Here is an 18,174-nt window from a genome sequence, read left to right on the forward strand (position 1 = left end):
CCTAAATATTCAATATATTTGCTTAAATTTTTACTAAATTTTTTACTTATTGTACAGAACAAAATGAAAGGGTGCCTCATAAAAAAAAAAACTGAACTTTGAAAATAAGGAATCCTAATATGGGCTTATGGGCACACCCTAATATATAGGATGTGCCCATAAGTTACAAAGAGGTCCAAACATTTAATAACGTTCATCATGAAGGTTACTTTCTTGATCATAAATTAGTAAATAATAATATTTGGTTTACTGATCAATTTTATTAACTGAACCAACTAGTTTTGCCACACTTCTCTACAACTAACCATGTCATCGAGTTGGACAAAAGCTGTTCCTTTTACATAGAGGAAGATTACCATTCAAGAATTTTCAAAGAAGCAGCCACAGTCGCCCGTTCTACTCTCAACCTTAACAGAAATCAAGGCCTAATACTCCCAGAGATATTTAAAACCCTAATCCGAACTTTAAAAACGGAAGAAATGAACTTTAATACAAACTACAGATAGTTCCTCAACAACAGCTAGCTAATCTTCTACACACGATAAGTTTTTCACTCACATTCGATACTATTTTATTTGTAATTATTCTAGTCAGTTTTTTACAGTTATTCTTGTCAGTTTTGCAGTTACACATAATTGTGAGATTGTTTAAACCTATATGTAAGTGCCCTGAAGATGCCAACAGATAAGTGTGGCGAAACTAGTTGGTTCAGTTAATAAAATTGATCAACACTTGATTGGTAAACCAAATATTATTATTTACTTATTTAATAACTTTTTTTTATTTATTATTTTTATTTTTTTTTGTTATAATGAAATACAGAACCTGAAGTTTCGTTCTTTCTTTTTTTTTTTTTTTTTTTAGTTATGAAAAACTATATGTTTCTGGGTTGAAGTGCCTTAATTTCTGCATGAATGTTACTTCAGCTGTTAAATTGTCTGGGGCCTGTTCACATATGCCTTTTCCTTCAGGTAACCCAACAATAAGCAGTCAGAAGTCATCAGATCTGGAGAACATGATGGCCAATTAATTGCAGATCTCAGCAAAATTCCCACCTAAAATGTGCTGATTTACAAAGTAAAACTGCTGGGTTGTGAACTTTTCCATAATTAATTTCCCAAATGTTTCTTAGAATACCTGAAAAAAAATATAATAAAAAAAATTAATAATCAAAAAAGTCATTCACTTTAAACCCCTTCATAACATGGTACAAGCAGCCTGATCATGAAGATAATTCCCATGTTCTTTGTTTCATAATGGTTGGAGTTAAGGATTAAAACATTAACATCATTTCTAGTCTAGCATAATTTACTTTGTGACCAAGTGGTAAAACGTTTTACATATTCACAAAATATTTCCATTACTTATGATTAGCTACTTTTATACCTAGCTTAGTTTTCTTATCTTTTTCTCTATATTCACTAGTACATTCTGACTTGCAATTTTTTATAGGATCTGAACTGTTTGAAAGCTCAGGTGAAACAATTGGAGGAGAGAATACTACAAAAGAAAAGTGAGATGATTAAAAAAAGGTGTAATAAAAACTACATATAAAGGTATTCTAAATGTCTAGTGTGACTACTCTGAAAATTATTAAATGAGATAAGAACCCTACAAATTCATTAGAATTTGTAGGACTCTTAGCAGCATTAATCTATAAAATTTAAAACTGCAGAGAAGCAGATTAATGTTGTAATGGTTTTAAATATACTAATCAGGAAAATGATAATACTGTACAGTATTTAATGTTTTTACTATTCCCCCCCTCCTTCTCATTGCACCCAAACATTAGGGATCATTTTCAAGGACTCAAACACAGAAACATGACCATTAGAAAAGATATTGCCCTTCTTAATGGTGAACCATTCATCTTGAATCAGGACCTGGAGCTCAAAAAGGACATTTCCAGTTTCAGATTGCCTCCGTAGCGCAATTGGAAGAATGATGGTATGTTGCACCCTTCGATTAGAAAAGGCCTAAGTTCGATTCTCGTCATGATGGGATGAATCTTTATATGGACTTTTTCAATCGAAGGTGAGTTAGCCGATCTCATATGGAGGTAGCAGGATTTTTTCTCCAGGAAACTCAGGTTTTTCATCATGCATACAGACAAATCAGCTCTTCAGAACACACACAATTTAAAGACAAAAAAATACTACTTGTAGTGGTGGTGGTGGGCAGTAGATGGTGCTGATGTAGATGATTAGTAGTAGAGGTTCAGTGTAGTGGTAGAGACAGAGAGGTATAGAGTAGTTGGTGTCCCACAACGAGTCTTTGGACTCCTTGGAGGTGTCAGAAATAATAATAATAAATATTTGAAGATCCTAATTCAACTGAACAATTGCAGTCATAACACAACTTCAGTATTTTAGTTACTGATGCAACAGAGCCCTTGGTACTCCTTACATTGGAAGGCAGAAAATCTTAACATATACTGTGCTCTTCAGAAAAATGCAGCACAACAGTGTATTACTCACAGTGACCTTGCAGCCAATGTTTTCACATGTGCACTATTCTGCAAGTGAAGCTTGCTTTGCAGCTTGATGGGCTGCAATTAATGCTGATTATTTTGAAATAATATCCATCATTTATGCTTTTAAGTATATTGTTTTATAATTAATATATTTTTTACTAAACCATGATTAGAACCTACTTGTGGATGGTAGACAAAGTGAAGCAATCTTTTCAGGGGCACCTTTAACATAAAGATCCATATGGTGAACACTTAATGTACGACAAATAACACTCATCCTTTGTAAGGATGAAGAAAATGGGAACTGACGCAATATGCCAATCTGATATGGGAACTATAAAGAAAGATATATGTTATTTATATCTACATACATGTACAGTGAATTATTAATTACCTAACTCTTAAATAAATTATTACAGTTAACCAATCATTTGGATTAACATGCCGGTTAACCCATATTATTAAATTAATACTATAGGTTAACTGGCATAATAATATGTAAAAAAGTCAAATAATTTAATAAATTAAATTACTAGTTTTGCATTACTATTATATATTACTTCAGATTAATATAAAAAACATCAATATAAAGAGATATTAATAGAGATTTCTGAATTACAAACCATCCATCTTCAATTCATTCATAATGCAGCGGATGCTAAATGTAGGAATGAGATATCATAAGTGCTGGTCATTGTTACAAGATATAGCATACATACTCTCACAGCCTAATTCATCAATACATAGCTCTCATATGTATCCAGCCCAGAGATGATTTAAGATCAGGTGTTGGTGCTCATTACAGTGAGTTGGATATTGTATCATCTTGCTATCGTCCATAAATTTATATATATTATTATTATTAAGTGACATCTCCATGGAGTCCAAGGACTCAACGCAACTCACCATCTTCGTTACTTAATCCTTCAACAACATGACACCACTACCATCAAAACACAGTACAATCAACTGCCCATCACCAATATACATTGTGTGTACATTGTGTGTGTTCTCAAGGCTGATTTGCCTGTATGACGGATGAAAAACCCTGCTACCTCCATATGAGATTGGATAACTCACCTTCAACTGCAAAAGTCCACATAAAGATTTCTCTCATCATGACGAAAATTGAACTCAATTATTTTCCAATCAAAGGGCACAATGTACTGTTGTTCTTACAACTATGTTACAGAGGCACTTAAATATAAGTATTAAATTCTATGTATGGCATTTCAGTGAGTTGCCAATTCATTTGAAGGTTTTTGTTAGTGGTGCAAAAAGCTAATCCAAATTTATATGTTTTTTCTCAACATATCTGAAATGTTCTTTTTCACAGATTTCTCCAGACTGTCCCATCTGTCCAATCTAACAAACATCACAATTATAATAGATTTTGTATACTCCTGGTCTCTCTGTAGGTTGATGGGTTTGTTTTGACAATCTTAGCATCATGGAGATTTTTTATAGATGTCTAAAAGCAACTTTCAAATTATGTTCTTGTGGGACTTTTCTTATTTTGTCTGTAACATTTATGATATAAAGAAACCATATCACTGTAGTCAACTAGTTGTTGTCTTTGAGTTTGTGATGCTTTATTCAAGATGTTAGTTATTATCAGTTCTGATGTCGCAACTATTCATATCATTCTTCTTGTCACCTATAATGATGACAAAGGCAGGTACTCCCTCTTTAATAACAACTGCTCGCTGCAGCTCTTGGTAGAATTCTGAATTGGAAAAATAAAATCCTGAAGAGTTTAGATACCAACAAGTCATCTAGTCCTGATGATATCCTGCCTACTGCACTAAAAACTTGTACTACAAAATTAACACCTATCTTATACAGCTTTTACAATCATTCATGTTAAACTAATGTCTACCCTACAGCATGGAAACAAGCCTATATTCAGTCAACGAACTATCATCCAATTGCTTATACATCAGTTCTCTCAAAATTATGAAGTTCATCAACACACAGCCTCCTTACCACCTGGAGCCCACTAGCTAATCAGTGATCAGCAATATGAAGACATCTGATTAGTGGATATGCTACCCACTATGCAAACTTCCATCTTACAATCTGCCCTCTGAAACTAGGTTGCCAGCTTCCTGGTCATTTGCAACATTCTGGCTTGGGGACTACTTCACCTGCTCAGATTTCCCCACCAATGCTAGAATATCCAAGGAAACTGTACTTTCTTCTATTATCTCCTTTTTTGTACATAAAGAATCCTCTCTCACTTAATTCAAATCCTATTCACAGCTATGCAGATAAGAGTAAATGCCATTCATATTCTTCATATAACAAATCTTGTAGTGCTTAATCATTAGAAGCTCTTCCATAACCATTACCTTAAACTCTGATCTCCTTGCTATTATCCAGTGGGGAATGAAGATAACCTTATAAATCTAACATAACATTACCAAAACACTATCTTGTCTTATCACTTGCAAAAGAGATCCCACTTCACTTTCCTTTACCAATACCAGACCTGTACACATTTCTCTTTTTGGGCTGACTCACATTGCTAGTTTCTCCTGGGACAAACAAATCTCTCTCACAACTTTTTCAGCCTCCACAAACTTGGTGTAGTTTTCTTCTCAAAACAATACCTGTTACCTGTAGAACTGCTGACACTGTATAAAACACAAATATGGCCAATTTTGGAATACTTCTAATACATGGGGAAGGCACCTAAACCAACCTCAGAATGTTTGATGCTAACCAGAAGAGGGCAATCTGATTAAGTGATGACCCTCTCCCTCTCACAAATTTATTCCTATCACATTTCTTTGTTGTTAAATTCTGCATTATGTCACTTCTATAGGTATTTCCATGTGTACAATGTACTGCTAAATTGAGCACTATCAAGAATTTATTGTTCAGCTTCAAAACTTACTGAACAAATTTATTTTCCCTCTTTTTCATTTCATCTGCCTTTGTTTTTGGTAACAGCCTTCCTCACTGTATCTTCCAAACAGACTACAATCTTTAGCTGTTTAAGATACAGGACAGATAGACATTCCTTCTCATCTTCTAGTCTACACAAACTACACTGATGTGCTATACAATTTTGCAGCTCTTCTTGTGTAGAGGCTTAAGTGCTGTGAGGACATTATGTTGGAGGTTTAATGGATTTTTTTACAACACTCAGAAAGAATTAAATTAGAATTTAATACTCCTATATTTCGTCCTAGTCACTAGGACATCTACGGGGATTACAAAAACAATTAATGTAACATGCACACAAAAACTTACAATACTAAGCCCAACCACGTGGGTGACACTAAAGTCCTATCTAGGTGGAGCGCCCTCTAAGGGCGGTAATAGGTGGCCTGGAATGTAAGGTGGGACCTCTGGTGATGAGTGTTTCCCAAATCTTCAGAAGCTTAATGCAACCGTATTTGTTAAGATTTGTTTGGTTTCTGAGAGCTGCTGCTGCTTCTAAGAAAAGTCTCTCTTTCTTGAATTTGCTGTGGTGGAGCATGGTGGTTTTCTTCCATGATACTCTGTGGGTGGTGTCCAAAACATGGTCAGCCAAGCCTGAATGGCCATAGTTGTGTTTAAGGATGTACGACTTGTGTTCCTCCAGGCGGATGGATGCTGATCTGCCTGTCTGTCCAAAGTACGCAAGCTTACAGGAACAGGGTACTTTGTAAACTCCAGGCAGAGAGAGAGGGGGGAGCTGATCTTTCGTAGAACGGATAAGGGTAGCAAGTTTGCAGTAGGGCTTATATGCTGTGTGTAGGTTATACTTTTTTAGTATCTTGGCTATTTTTTCTGAAGTGCCTCGGATGTAGGGTATGGTGATGGCATTTTTAAATTCTTGTTGACGAGAGGGACAGGGAATGAGAGAGGAATTGATTATTTTTTTGATACTGTGTTCACTGTAGCCATTGGAGAGAAAAGTTCTGTGTATGTGGTTAAGCTCAGTAGTGAGGGCGGTTCCACTGGAACAAAAATTGTGGACTCTATTGGTAAGGGTTTTAATGATGCCATATTGTTGTGAGGGGATGTGGTGGGAGAGTTTGTGAATGTATCTGCCTGTGTGTGTGGGTTTTCTGTATACAGTGAAGGCAAGTGTATCATTGGGCAGGCGCGTGACTAAGGTGTCTAGGAAGGGTAAACAATTGTTCTTTTCCTTTTCCATAGTAAACTGGATTCTTGGATGCAGGCTATTGAAATGACCGAGGAAGGAGTTTAACGTGTCTGGGCCATGAGGCCAAATGGAGAACACATCATCTACATATCTTAGCCAGATAGAAGGTTTGAGTGGGGCTGAGTCTATGGCTCGTTTTTCGAAATCTTCCATATAGAAATTGGCAAGGGGGGGGGGGGGTGAGAGGGGGGAACCCATGGCGGTTCCTTCTATCTGCTTGTAGATTTTGTTATTCCAGAGTTGATGGCTAAGGAAAAGAGATCTAAGATGTCAGAGGGGAAAACGTTTTCTAAGAGAGACAAAGTGTCAGTTAAGGGAATATTGGTAAACAAAGAGGAGATATCAAAGCTTACCATATGTCTGTATTGTTCAAGGTTAAATTTTCTGTGAGGGCTTTAAAGTGGGTTGAGTTTTTTATATAGGAAGCCGAATTTCCGGTGAGGGGGGACAGAGAGTTGGCCAGCTGTTTGGACAGTCTGTAACAAGGTGCATTGGTGGCATCTACTATAGGTCTGAGTGGGGAATTGGGTTTGTGGATTTTTGGTAAACCGTATATTCGGGGGGGACGGGAGCGGAAAGGTTTAAGTTTTTTCGTGACGTCAGGGGACCAGGAGGTTACTTTTTTAAGTAAGATTTTTAATTTCTTAACTTGTGTTTTTGTGGGGTTGTGTTCTAGCGGGATGTAGGTAGCGTGATCGCGGAGGATAGTGTTCATTTTACGATTGTATTCGCTGGTATTAAGAACAACTGTGGCATTACCCTTATCCATTCTGGTGATGACAATACTTTTTTCTTTGCGTAGCTTCTGGAGAGCCATGCGTTGGGCATAAGATAAGTTACTTTTTGGAGGTGAAGAGTGAGCGAAGATGTTGGCTACCTCCGACAGTAAGCGACCGATCCCCCGTTCGACGTTAACCATTACATCGAGCACCGGCACTTCTTTCGGGGCGACGGCAAAATTACAGCCGAGGCCAAGGGCGCTGACGGCATCCTCGTTGAGCCTTTTGGAAGCGATTTTAATTACTGTCTGGAGCGGTTGAATTTGTGGTTGTGGTTTGTCTTTAACCAGGTTGCTGTATTTCTTGACGTGTTCGTTTTTAATTTTTTGAAATTCTCTCTGTGTGGAAGTTTCCGAAATGTGAGAGAGAATCGACCAAAGTTCAGGGTTAAGAACAGTGGAGAGCTCTGTATGTAGGGAGCCAATGGCGGCGTTCGTCACTGCGAGGGCGGCACGAGTAGAGGCGATTTGCTCGCGTAGTAATGCTAGGCTGGCACGTTTATATATATGGAGTGCTTTTTTGGAATGGAAATTGATCTTCATTTTATATATATATATACGTATATATAAAGAGGCGATTTGCTCGCATAGTAGTTTATATATACGTATACATAAACGTGAGCAAATCGCCTCTTTATATATACGTTTATATATACGTATATATAAACTACTACGCGAGCAAATCGGAGTAATTTATAAATACGGAGTAATTTATAAATAAAGAGGCGATTTGCTCGCATAGTAATTTATATATAAACGTATATATAAATATATACGTATATAAAGAGGCGATTTGCTCGCGTAGTAGTTTATATATACGTATATATAAACGTGTATATATATACGTATATATAAACGTGTATATAAAGAGGCGATTTGCTCACGTTTATATATACGGAGTAATTTATAAATAAAGAGGCGATTTGCTCGCGTAGTAATTTATATATAAACGTATATATAAATATATATACGTATATATAAACGTGTATATAAAGAGGCGATTTGCTCGCGTTTATATATATATGGAGTGCTTTTTTGGAATGGAAATTGATCTTCATTTTATATATATATATATATATATATATATATGTATACGTATATATAAAAGTGCCAGCCTAGCATTACTACACGAGCAAATCGCCTCTACTCGTGCCGCCCTCGCAGTGACGAACTCCGCCATTGGCTCCCTACATACAGAGCTCTCCACTTTTCTTAACCCTGAACTTTGGTCGATTCTTTCTGACATTTCGGAAACTTCCACACAGAGAGAATTTCAAAAAATAAAAAACAAACACGTCAAGAAATACAGCAACCTGGTTAAAGACAGACCACAACCACAAATTCAACCGCTCCAGACAGTAATTAAAATCTCTTCCAAAAGGCTCAACGAGGATGCCGTCAGCGCCCTTGGCCTCGGCTGTAATTTTGCCGTCGCCCCGAAAGAAGTGCCGGTGCTCGATGTAATGGTTAACGTCGAACGGGGGATAGGTCGCTTACCGTCGGAGGTAGCCAACAACATCAGACTAGACGTAGCCAACATTTTTGCTCACTCTTCACCTCCAAAAAGTAACTTATCTTATGCCCAACGCATGGCTCTCCAGAAACTACGCAAAGAAAAAAAAAGTATCGTCATCACCAGAACGGATAAGAGTAATGCCACAGTTGTTCTTAATACCAGTGAATACAATCGTAAAATGAACACTATCCTCCGCGATCGCGCTACCTACATCCCGCTAGAACACGACCCCACAAAAACACAAGTTAAGTAATTAAAAATCTTACTTAAAAAAGTAACCTCCTGGTCCCCTGACGTCACGAAAAAACTTAAACCTTTCCGCTCCCGTCCCCCCCGAATATACGGTTTACCAAAAATCCACAAACCCAATTCCCCACTCAGACCTATAGTAGATGCCACCAATGCACCTTGTTACAGACTGTCTAAACAACTGGCCAACTCTCTGTCCCCCCCTCACCAGAAATTCAGCTTCCTATATAAAAAACTCGACCCACTTTAAGCCCTCACAGAAAATTTAACCTTGAACAACACAGACATATTGGTAAGCTTTGATATCTCCTCTTTGTTTACCAATATTCCCTTAACTGACACTTTGTCTCTCTTAGAAAACGTTTTCCCCTCTGACATCTTAGATCTCTTTTTCTTTGCCATCAACTCTGGGTATTTCTCTTGGAATAACAAAATCTACAAGCAGATAGAAGGAACCGCCATGGGTTCCCCCTTCTCACCCCCCTTACCAATTTCTATATGGAAGATTTCGAAAAACGAGCCATAGACTCAGCCCCACTCAAACCTTCTATCTGGCTAAGATATGTAGATGATGTGTTCTCCATTTGGCCTCATGGCCCGGACACGTTAGCCTCCTTCCTCGGTCATCTCAATAGCCTACATCCAAGAATCCAGTTTACTATGGAAAAGGAAAAGAACAATTGTTTACCCTTCCTTCAGGCGTGTGACTAAGGTGTATACCTTAGTCACACGCCTGCCCAATGATACACTTGCCTTCACTGTATACAGAAAACCTACACACACAGGCAGATACATTTACAAACTCTCCCACCACATCCCCTCACAACAATATGGCATCATTAAAACCCTTATCAATAGAGCCCACAATCTTTGTTCCAGTGGAACCGCCCTCACTACTGAGCTTAACCACATACACAGAACTTTCCTCTCCAATGGCTACAGTGAACACAGTATCAAAAAAATAATCAATTCCTCTCCCATTCCCTGTCCCTCTCGTCAACAAGAATTTAAAAATGCCATCACCATACCCTACATCCGAGGCACTTCGGAAAAAATAGCCAAGATACTAAAAAAGTATAACCTACACACAGCATATAAGCCCTACCGCAAACTTGCTACCCTTATCCGTTCTACGAAAGATCAGCTCCCCCCTCTCTCTCTGCCTGGAGTTTACAAAGTACCCTGTTCCTGTATGCTTGCGTACTTTGGACAGACAGGCAGATCGGCATCCATCCGCCTGGAGGAACACAAGTCGTACATCGTTAAACACAACTATGGCCATTCAGGCTTGGCTGACCATGTTTTGGACACCACCCACAGAGTATCATGGAAGAAAACCACCATGCTCCACCACAGCAAATTCAAGAAAGAGAGACTTTTCTTAGAAGCAGCAGCAGCTCTCAGAAACCAACCAAATCTTAACAAATATGGTTGCATTAAGCTTCTGAAGATTTGGGAAACACTCATCACCAGAGGTCCCACCTTACATTCCAGGCCACCTACTACTGCTCTTAGAGGGCGCTCCACCTAGATAGGACTTTAGTGTCACCCACGTCGTTGGGCTTAGTATTGTAAGTTTTTGTGTGCATGTTACATTAATTGTTTTTGTAATCCCCGTAGATGTCCTAGTGACTAGGACGAAATATAGGAGTATTAAATTCTAATTTAATTCTTTCTGAGTGTTGTAAAAAATCCATTAAACCTCCAACATAACAGTTTTGCAGCTTTTGTGTGTGGGTTCTGATATATATATATATATATATATATATATATATAAAGAGAATCAGGGGAGAAAACAGGCAGGGAAAAATCATCTTTCAATCAACCAGTGATGATTTATGGCCTCCACCATGAAGTCATAGTGCAGTTGCTTTTCCAATTTTCAATGAATAGTTTCTGGCAAATGTACAATGCAGTTTTAAAAAATGTCTTTCTTCTGATATCTGATTCTCTCTCTCTCTGCAGATGAGAGACAGTGAAAAGTGCATTATTTACAAATGGCTTGAGTGAAATGAAACGATATTTTCAGTGTTTATTATTTTTTTTTAATGATTCCTACTCATAGACAGAACTAACTGAGGAAGCAAGTGAACTGGTAAAAGACAACTGATTGGTGATTTTATGAAAAAGGAATATGGCTGAAAGACTTTTTTACACTCTCTGATGGTACCCATCCCTGAAGAGACTAAACAGAATGTACCCACTACAGGAAAATAAGCTTAGTAAGTTATACATCAAAAATACTCCTAAAATAATAAAAAATTGACTGGTACAAAATCTGAAACCTATCTTGAAGAAAACTAATTTGGGTTCAGAAAAGAACAAGGAACCTGGGACACAATTCTGGCCTAGTCTTCTCGTTGAACATATGATAGAACAACAAGACGATCCCTTTATAGACTATGAAAAGACAATTGATAGCATAAAATCTTCCCACTGTTAAGAGTGATTTGAGTAGAAAAACAAATAACAAAGTTGATATTGCAACTGTATAAATATCAAACTGCAGTAATGTCTCTTAAAGAGGGTTGGTCAGAACCTGCTAAAATTGAGAGAGGTGTAAGACAAGGATGCCTACTCTCCCCAATTCTTTTTAACATTGACAAAATGATAAAGAAAGCTTCAAATTAAGAGGGTACAGAATTGTGATAAATGGCAAAAGAGTAAATGTTATTAAGTCTGCAGACAACCAGGCAATAATAACAGGTTGCTCTAATGGACTAGAGAAAATGCTGAAAAGAATAAATAACAAGACATCAGAATATGGCATGGGAATAAACTTCATGGAAACAAGGCATAGGAAAGAAACCCCATATTTGTGAGCATCAGAATAGGGGATAAACCCATTAAACAAGTAACATCCTTCCCTACTTCGGACATCTGATTATAGAAGATGCACACTGCATAAAAGAAGTGAAATCAGGAATCATCATACAGGCAAAAAAAGCATTTTATGATAAATATCAGATACTCACAGCAGAGCAAATCGACATTGAAATAAGAAAAAGACTAGTAAAGAACTTTGTCTAGCTAGTCACATTATATGCGTTGGAAACTGAACACTCCTTAAAGACGGCTAGAAACATGCAGAGTCCTTTGAGATGTGGTGCTGGAGATGATTAATGAAAGTGAGTTGGAAAGAAAAGAAAAGCAATGACAAAGGTCTCAAAAAAAGTTGGCAAAGAAAGAAGTATACTGGAGACCATAAAGAAGAGGCCACTCAAATGGATAGAACACCTACTAAGTTTTCCTCAAAACAGAAAACTTAGAAGGGAAAATCCTGGGTATAAGAACAAGGGAAAGACCAAGAATGAACTTTATCAAACAACTATGTGAAGATTCAAGAACAAGAAGATATGGAGAAATAAAGAGAATCGCCAAAGAGAGGAACAAATGGTGGGAATGGTGTGCTCATAAATCAGTCCACAGACTGAAGGACGACATTACAACAACTCATGAACGGATTGAGTGAGCTAACATTTTTTTAAATTTTTATTATAATAAATTGTAAAGTCATTTTTTCATGCTTTTTTTATTTTTTATATAGTCTGGAAACCATGCTTTACAGACTAAACGTGGAACTTTATCAAGCCACTTCAAGCCTCAAATAAAGCATGGTGGTGGTCTCACACATGGAAATGAAATTCATCTCTCACCTAAAGACAATCACAAAATTTCATGCCCATGCCAGGTCAAACCCATGACTTACTGACTAGAGAGTGGATATGCAAATTACTCTGTCCATCAAACTAGCAATTGTTTTTTTAGAGTGCTAGTGAAATGAAAGGCTGCTTGATTTTTCAAAAATCTCTTACAGAATTCATCTCATTACACTTTACTTAAAATCTGATGAATAAGTTGCATTTTTCATAACAAAAGATTATTAAATTTAATATTACTAATTCAATGGATGCAAAAAGATTTTGGAATAAAGTAATGTATTCCGTAGGTGCAGATTTTAACAATTATGTCTGAATCAAATAAAAAATACTTACACAACTGGCTACCTGTTGAGAGATGAAAGATTTTCACTTGGTTATACTATAAATTAAAGATACCAAAAAGTTATGTTCTTGTTTAATTAATATAATTTCTTGGCATCTTTAATTTACAACTGGCTACCTGTTACAGGGCAAGTACTGCATAACATAAACAATGTAATATCAACTATTAGTATCCATATGTTAAAAAAAAAAAAAACTAGTTTTCCATATTATGCATTAAAAAAGAGATTAATGGAAGAGAGATTACAGTAGAAAAATACAGCTATAAAAGAAAAAAAAAAAGTGAAGATTTTGAATCATTTAAGAATCATGTGGGCAACATAATTTTGAGGTCTTCAACCTTTAAATATCTAATTAGCAAAGTAAAAGTATTCAAAAATTAGACTATGTTTGCTGTTAACAAGCCTTCATATTTAAAGTTATACTTCAGATTGGAAGCTGAAAATGACTCCTTAATATTAATAGTTTTCTGGATGTGGTTGACAGATTAAGTGTAGGACATTATTCATAATTTATTTTAATGGTATTACAATACCAAACAAAACTAAATTTGATCGCAAATGATTCAATGCATAGGATGTGTGAAGGAATGGATGTTTGGAGTGAGTTTGTGGGAAGATTGGATTTGTATAAGAGGGACGGCCTACACTTGAATGCATGTGGAATTAGGAGTTTTGAAAATTTATTAATTGATATAAGATCTAACACAGACAGTCAGGGAAATTGAATTCTGATGAGAGAAATTGTGATAACATTTGTGTAAGAGTGGGAATACTAAATAACTGTGTTAATGATGGGAATGGCTATTATTATGAAAACAATTATGAAGAGAGAACGATTCTGTGTTCATCCGATTTGGAACTATCAAGCACATGTAATGATGGCTGCATAAGTAAGGAACTAGATAAGAAGAGAGATGAGATCTGCAAGTTGTCAACCTGTGTCTCATGCAGAAGACAGATTAGTGTATGCAAAAGAGCATGTGGTAATTTATTATGCCTGTATACAAATGCTAGGAGCATCAAAAATAAAGGAGTATAGTTTTATTGCCTTGGTTATTATATTTGGACCTCATGTTGTAGGCATTAGTGAGACTTGGCTATCAGAAGTAGGCATACTAGCTGGTATCGCCTGCAAAGAGTGCATATTTTTAGGAAGGATAGGAAAGAGGGGACGTGCTGTTAATGATATGAGATGTCTTGAATTCAGTTAGAGTTGAGACCTATGACTGCAATACTAATAACATTTTTCATGTGGCAGTGAGTTTGAAGCCATCTAGTGTGATGTGGAGTCTAATAAGATTAAATACATAGTAGGGTGTTATTATAGAGACCTGGTGGAACAGGCACAGCCAAATGGGTGCAATAAGTAAGATAAAATACAAAAACTTATTTAGAACATAAAACATGCCATAGAATCAGAATTATATAAATAAAAATTTCTGATTAAACTGAAACCCTTCTTCTGATTTCTTTATTCAATTAAAATTTCTCACTTATCATGGAGGAGCAGATGAGCATTATTTTTCAAGCTCTAATTATTAGCATTAAAGGGATGTTAGTTTTATAATATGATACTATTATCTAGTTGGTGCTTGAGACGAAAGAAGCCCCAAAGATGAATCACATGTAACATGAAGCTAATATCTCAAACAAGGTATCCAAAGGTGCCAAGCCTCCTGGACCACTTACAACAACTATGATGAATACAAAACTTAAAAAGCTCCATGCTGGCTCGATCGTTTGCCCAGAATAACAAGGATCGCATTGCTTGTTTGAGTGGAGGGTAAGCTTCAAAAAATAAGATACAGTCCCCTAAACAACACTCTCTCAAGATATGTTCCCAAAATATAGGACTATCTAAATCAGATGGACCGGCCACCACCTCACTCTGCTATCTATGTTGGTAACTTCAACTCTCATCACACCATGTGGGGCTATTCCTCTAACAACCAGGATGGTGACAATCTAGTTAACTGGATGGATACATATAACCGTATAACCTGTATTTGATTTACGATGCCAAGCAGGAGGGCACTCTCCACTCAGCCAGATGGAACAGAACCTACACCCCAGATCTGTGCATAGTCACTAAAGATTCTGAAGAACGCCCTCTGCCAACAACCAGAGCCATCCTTAATAGATTCCCTAAAGTTAGCACTGTCCTACATTAATAGAGACAGGCACATCAATTCCAGTCATCAGTGGAACATCAATCATTAGAAGGAACCTTCGCAGATCCAACTAGAATGCATTTCAGGAACAAATTGAGCAAACCATTAGAGCAATTCCACCCACTCCTAATTGCTATCCTAGATTTGTTAAACTAATCAAAACTGCAGCCAAAGCCACTATTCCTAGAGGCTACAGAAAGCAATACATCCCATGCAGGAGTAGAGAAACTGAAGAGCTTTTAGCCAAATACAAGGAAACTGAAGACCCAACTGTCGCTAAGAAGCTCATAGCAACCCTGGATAAAAACAGAAAGGAAAGATGGATCTCAACCATCCATGAACTCTATTTCACCACATCTAAGAAAAGCTGGTCACTTCTGAGAAAATTAGGTGGGGCAGAACCAACAAACAACAAACAAAACAACAGAGATAACTCTTGATCAAATAGCTAATCATTTATTGAAAACCTCCATGATACGTCCCAGCTCTATCAGGAAAATTGCTGTGCAATCTTCCATCAGACAAATACCGAAGACAGGACTGAGCTTCCTGAACTTGTACACCGTATCTCGGGAAGAGGTACAGGTAGCCTTAAAACTCACCAAGAATGGCAAGGCTGCAATAGTGGATGGTATCTTCCCTGAGTTTCTAAAACATTTTGGTCAACAAGGCTAAACATGGCTGGCCGCCCTTTTCTCAGAAATTATAATGACTGGTAAACTACCAAATCTGTGGCGGGAAGGCAAAATAATTGCCATGCCCAAACCAGGGAAAGATCCAAATGATGTGAAAATTATACGACCTATCTCCTTGCTTTGCTCCACCTTTAAGCTCTTTGAAAGAATTCTCCTTAAAAGAATTTCCCCACTCATCGAAAGAACACTTCCGATTGAACAAGCTGGCTTCAGGCCAGGAAGAAGTTGCTGTGACCAGGTCCTGGCCCTGACAACACAGATTGAAGCAGGCTTCCAGAAGAAACTGAAATCTGGAGCCACTTTCATTGACCTAACATCAGCTTATGACACAGTCTGGATCAGGGGCCTCCTCCTAAAGCTAGGTAATATAATAAGGTGCAAAAAACTTTCCAGCTTTTTGAATCCATTCTCTCCAACAGAAAGATCTGGGTCCATATTGATGGAAAAAAGAGCAGGCCCAGATTCCTCCACAATGGTCTCCCACAGGGCTCTGTGTTACTCCTTTACTTTTTAACATCTACGTGTACGACTTACCACATACCAGCTCAAGCAAGTATATGTATGCTGATGACCTAGTGATCCTACATCAATGTACCTCCTTTACCAACCTTGAACACAGACCTGAACATCCTGGAAGAGTACTTCAAGCAGTGATACTTGAAGCCAAATCCAACAAAAGCTGTGTCCACAGTATTTCACCTGAACAATGCTGAGGTGAATCGACACCTGAACCTTTCTTTCTCTGGAAAAATGGCACAACACGAGCCTCACCCGAAATACCTTGGAGTGAGCCTGGACAGAAGCCTATAAAAGGCACATCACCAACCTATCCAACAAAATTAAAACGAGAAACAATATCATATCAAGGCTTGCTGGAACAACCTGGGATTGTAGTGCAGAAGTCCTAAGGTCATCTACACTAGCCCTCGCTTTTTCTGCAGCAGAATATTGTGCCCCTGTCTGGGAAAGAAGCGCGCACACACACTAACATTATAGACACCCAGCTAAACTCTACCATGCACACAATTAGTGGGACAGTCAGAAACACCCCTCTCTCCTGGCTGCCTGTCCTATCTAACATTGCTCCACTAAACATATGGAGAAGACAAGCTTCAATTAAAGAATTTAATAAAACAATGAGCAACCCATTCCTGCCCCTGCACCAGACTCTCATAAATCTGCCTGGTCTTTGCCTAAAATCTAGAAGCCTCTCTGGTCCATGGGCGAACTCTCTTCAGCTCCCCTGCCATCAACACCTGACATATGGAGAGAATACTGGCCCAACAATCTCCCAACAAACGGCTTCCTGGTAGAAGATCCCTGGCTCTGCAGACTGGTTTTGCTCTTCCTAGGAAGATTTAGTCATCAATCAACAGGATCAGAACTAAGCAGGGCAGATGTGGCTATCTACTACATAAATGGGGACTATTAGACCACCCTTATTGTGATTGTTCTCCCATGGCTCAGACGATTACTCATACTGTGTACGACTGCCCAAGGCACCAATTTCACGGTGGTGGCCTACAGGACATCCACAGGGTGACGGATGAGGCCTTGGATTGGCTCTCCAGACTGGACATTGATCTGTAGTTGTAATTACTTTTGTTTTTTTTTTTAAAGGAAGACTTGGAAAGCAGTTTGTGCCTTTTATGTAATGAACTTTTACATGTTAAGATTTTCATCATTTGTTTCTGGATATTGCAATTGTACATTTCACTTGACAGTTTCACAAAGCCATATGTGTAAATAAATTATCTAGTTGTCATTATGCAGTTCAGTAACAAACTTTTCTTACATATACTTATCCATTATATAATATAAATCATTTGAGTCCAACTTATACCACATGTAGCAATGACTAATTTTTGTATAAAATACGATGGTTATTAGAAATTATTTATAATAACCATTTGAAAATTTTGAAGCTATCTAGTTGAAGTTTTAACTTGAAGAGGTGAGGATGTGGAAACTTACCTCTGCACCTATATTCATCTCCAAAGAACTACTTCTGATATCATGTACAGAATTTGTTTTCATTGAATAAGAATCAGGACTTTTCAAAGGGTATACTATTGTAGGCATTAAAATATCATATTTCGACGTATCCTCACCTGGCTCATCTAACTC

At 37.5% G+C, this 18,174-nt stretch overlaps 1 protein-coding gene across 4 annotated transcripts in view; it reads right to left on the reverse strand.

The window, feature by feature from the left end:
- LOC150105306 (polyamine-transporting ATPase 13A3-like) overlaps positions 1-18,174 on the reverse strand; it is a 479,234-nt gene that overhangs the window by 184,796 nt on the left and 276,264 nt on the right. For all 4 annotated transcript variants that reach the window (XM_090394686.1, XM_090394683.1, XM_090394684.1 and 1 more), the window contains 2 exons: positions 18,022-18,174; positions 2,654-2,807 (listed from right to left, as the gene is read on the reverse strand). In XM_090394686.1, the coding sequence (XP_090250812.1) occupies positions 2,654-2,807; positions 18,022-18,174 (307 nt within the window). The remainder of the gene's footprint in view (positions 1-2,653; positions 2,808-18,021) is intronic.

The sequence above is a fragment of the Typopeltis vanoorti genome, chromosome 6 (genome assembly GCF_054136105.1).
Source record: "Typopeltis vanoorti isolate ZY-2024b chromosome 6, IOZ_Tvanoo_1.0, whole genome shotgun sequence".
Classification (NCBI taxonomy): Eukaryota; Metazoa; Arthropoda; class Arachnida; order Uropygi; family Thelyphonidae; genus Typopeltis; species Typopeltis vanoorti.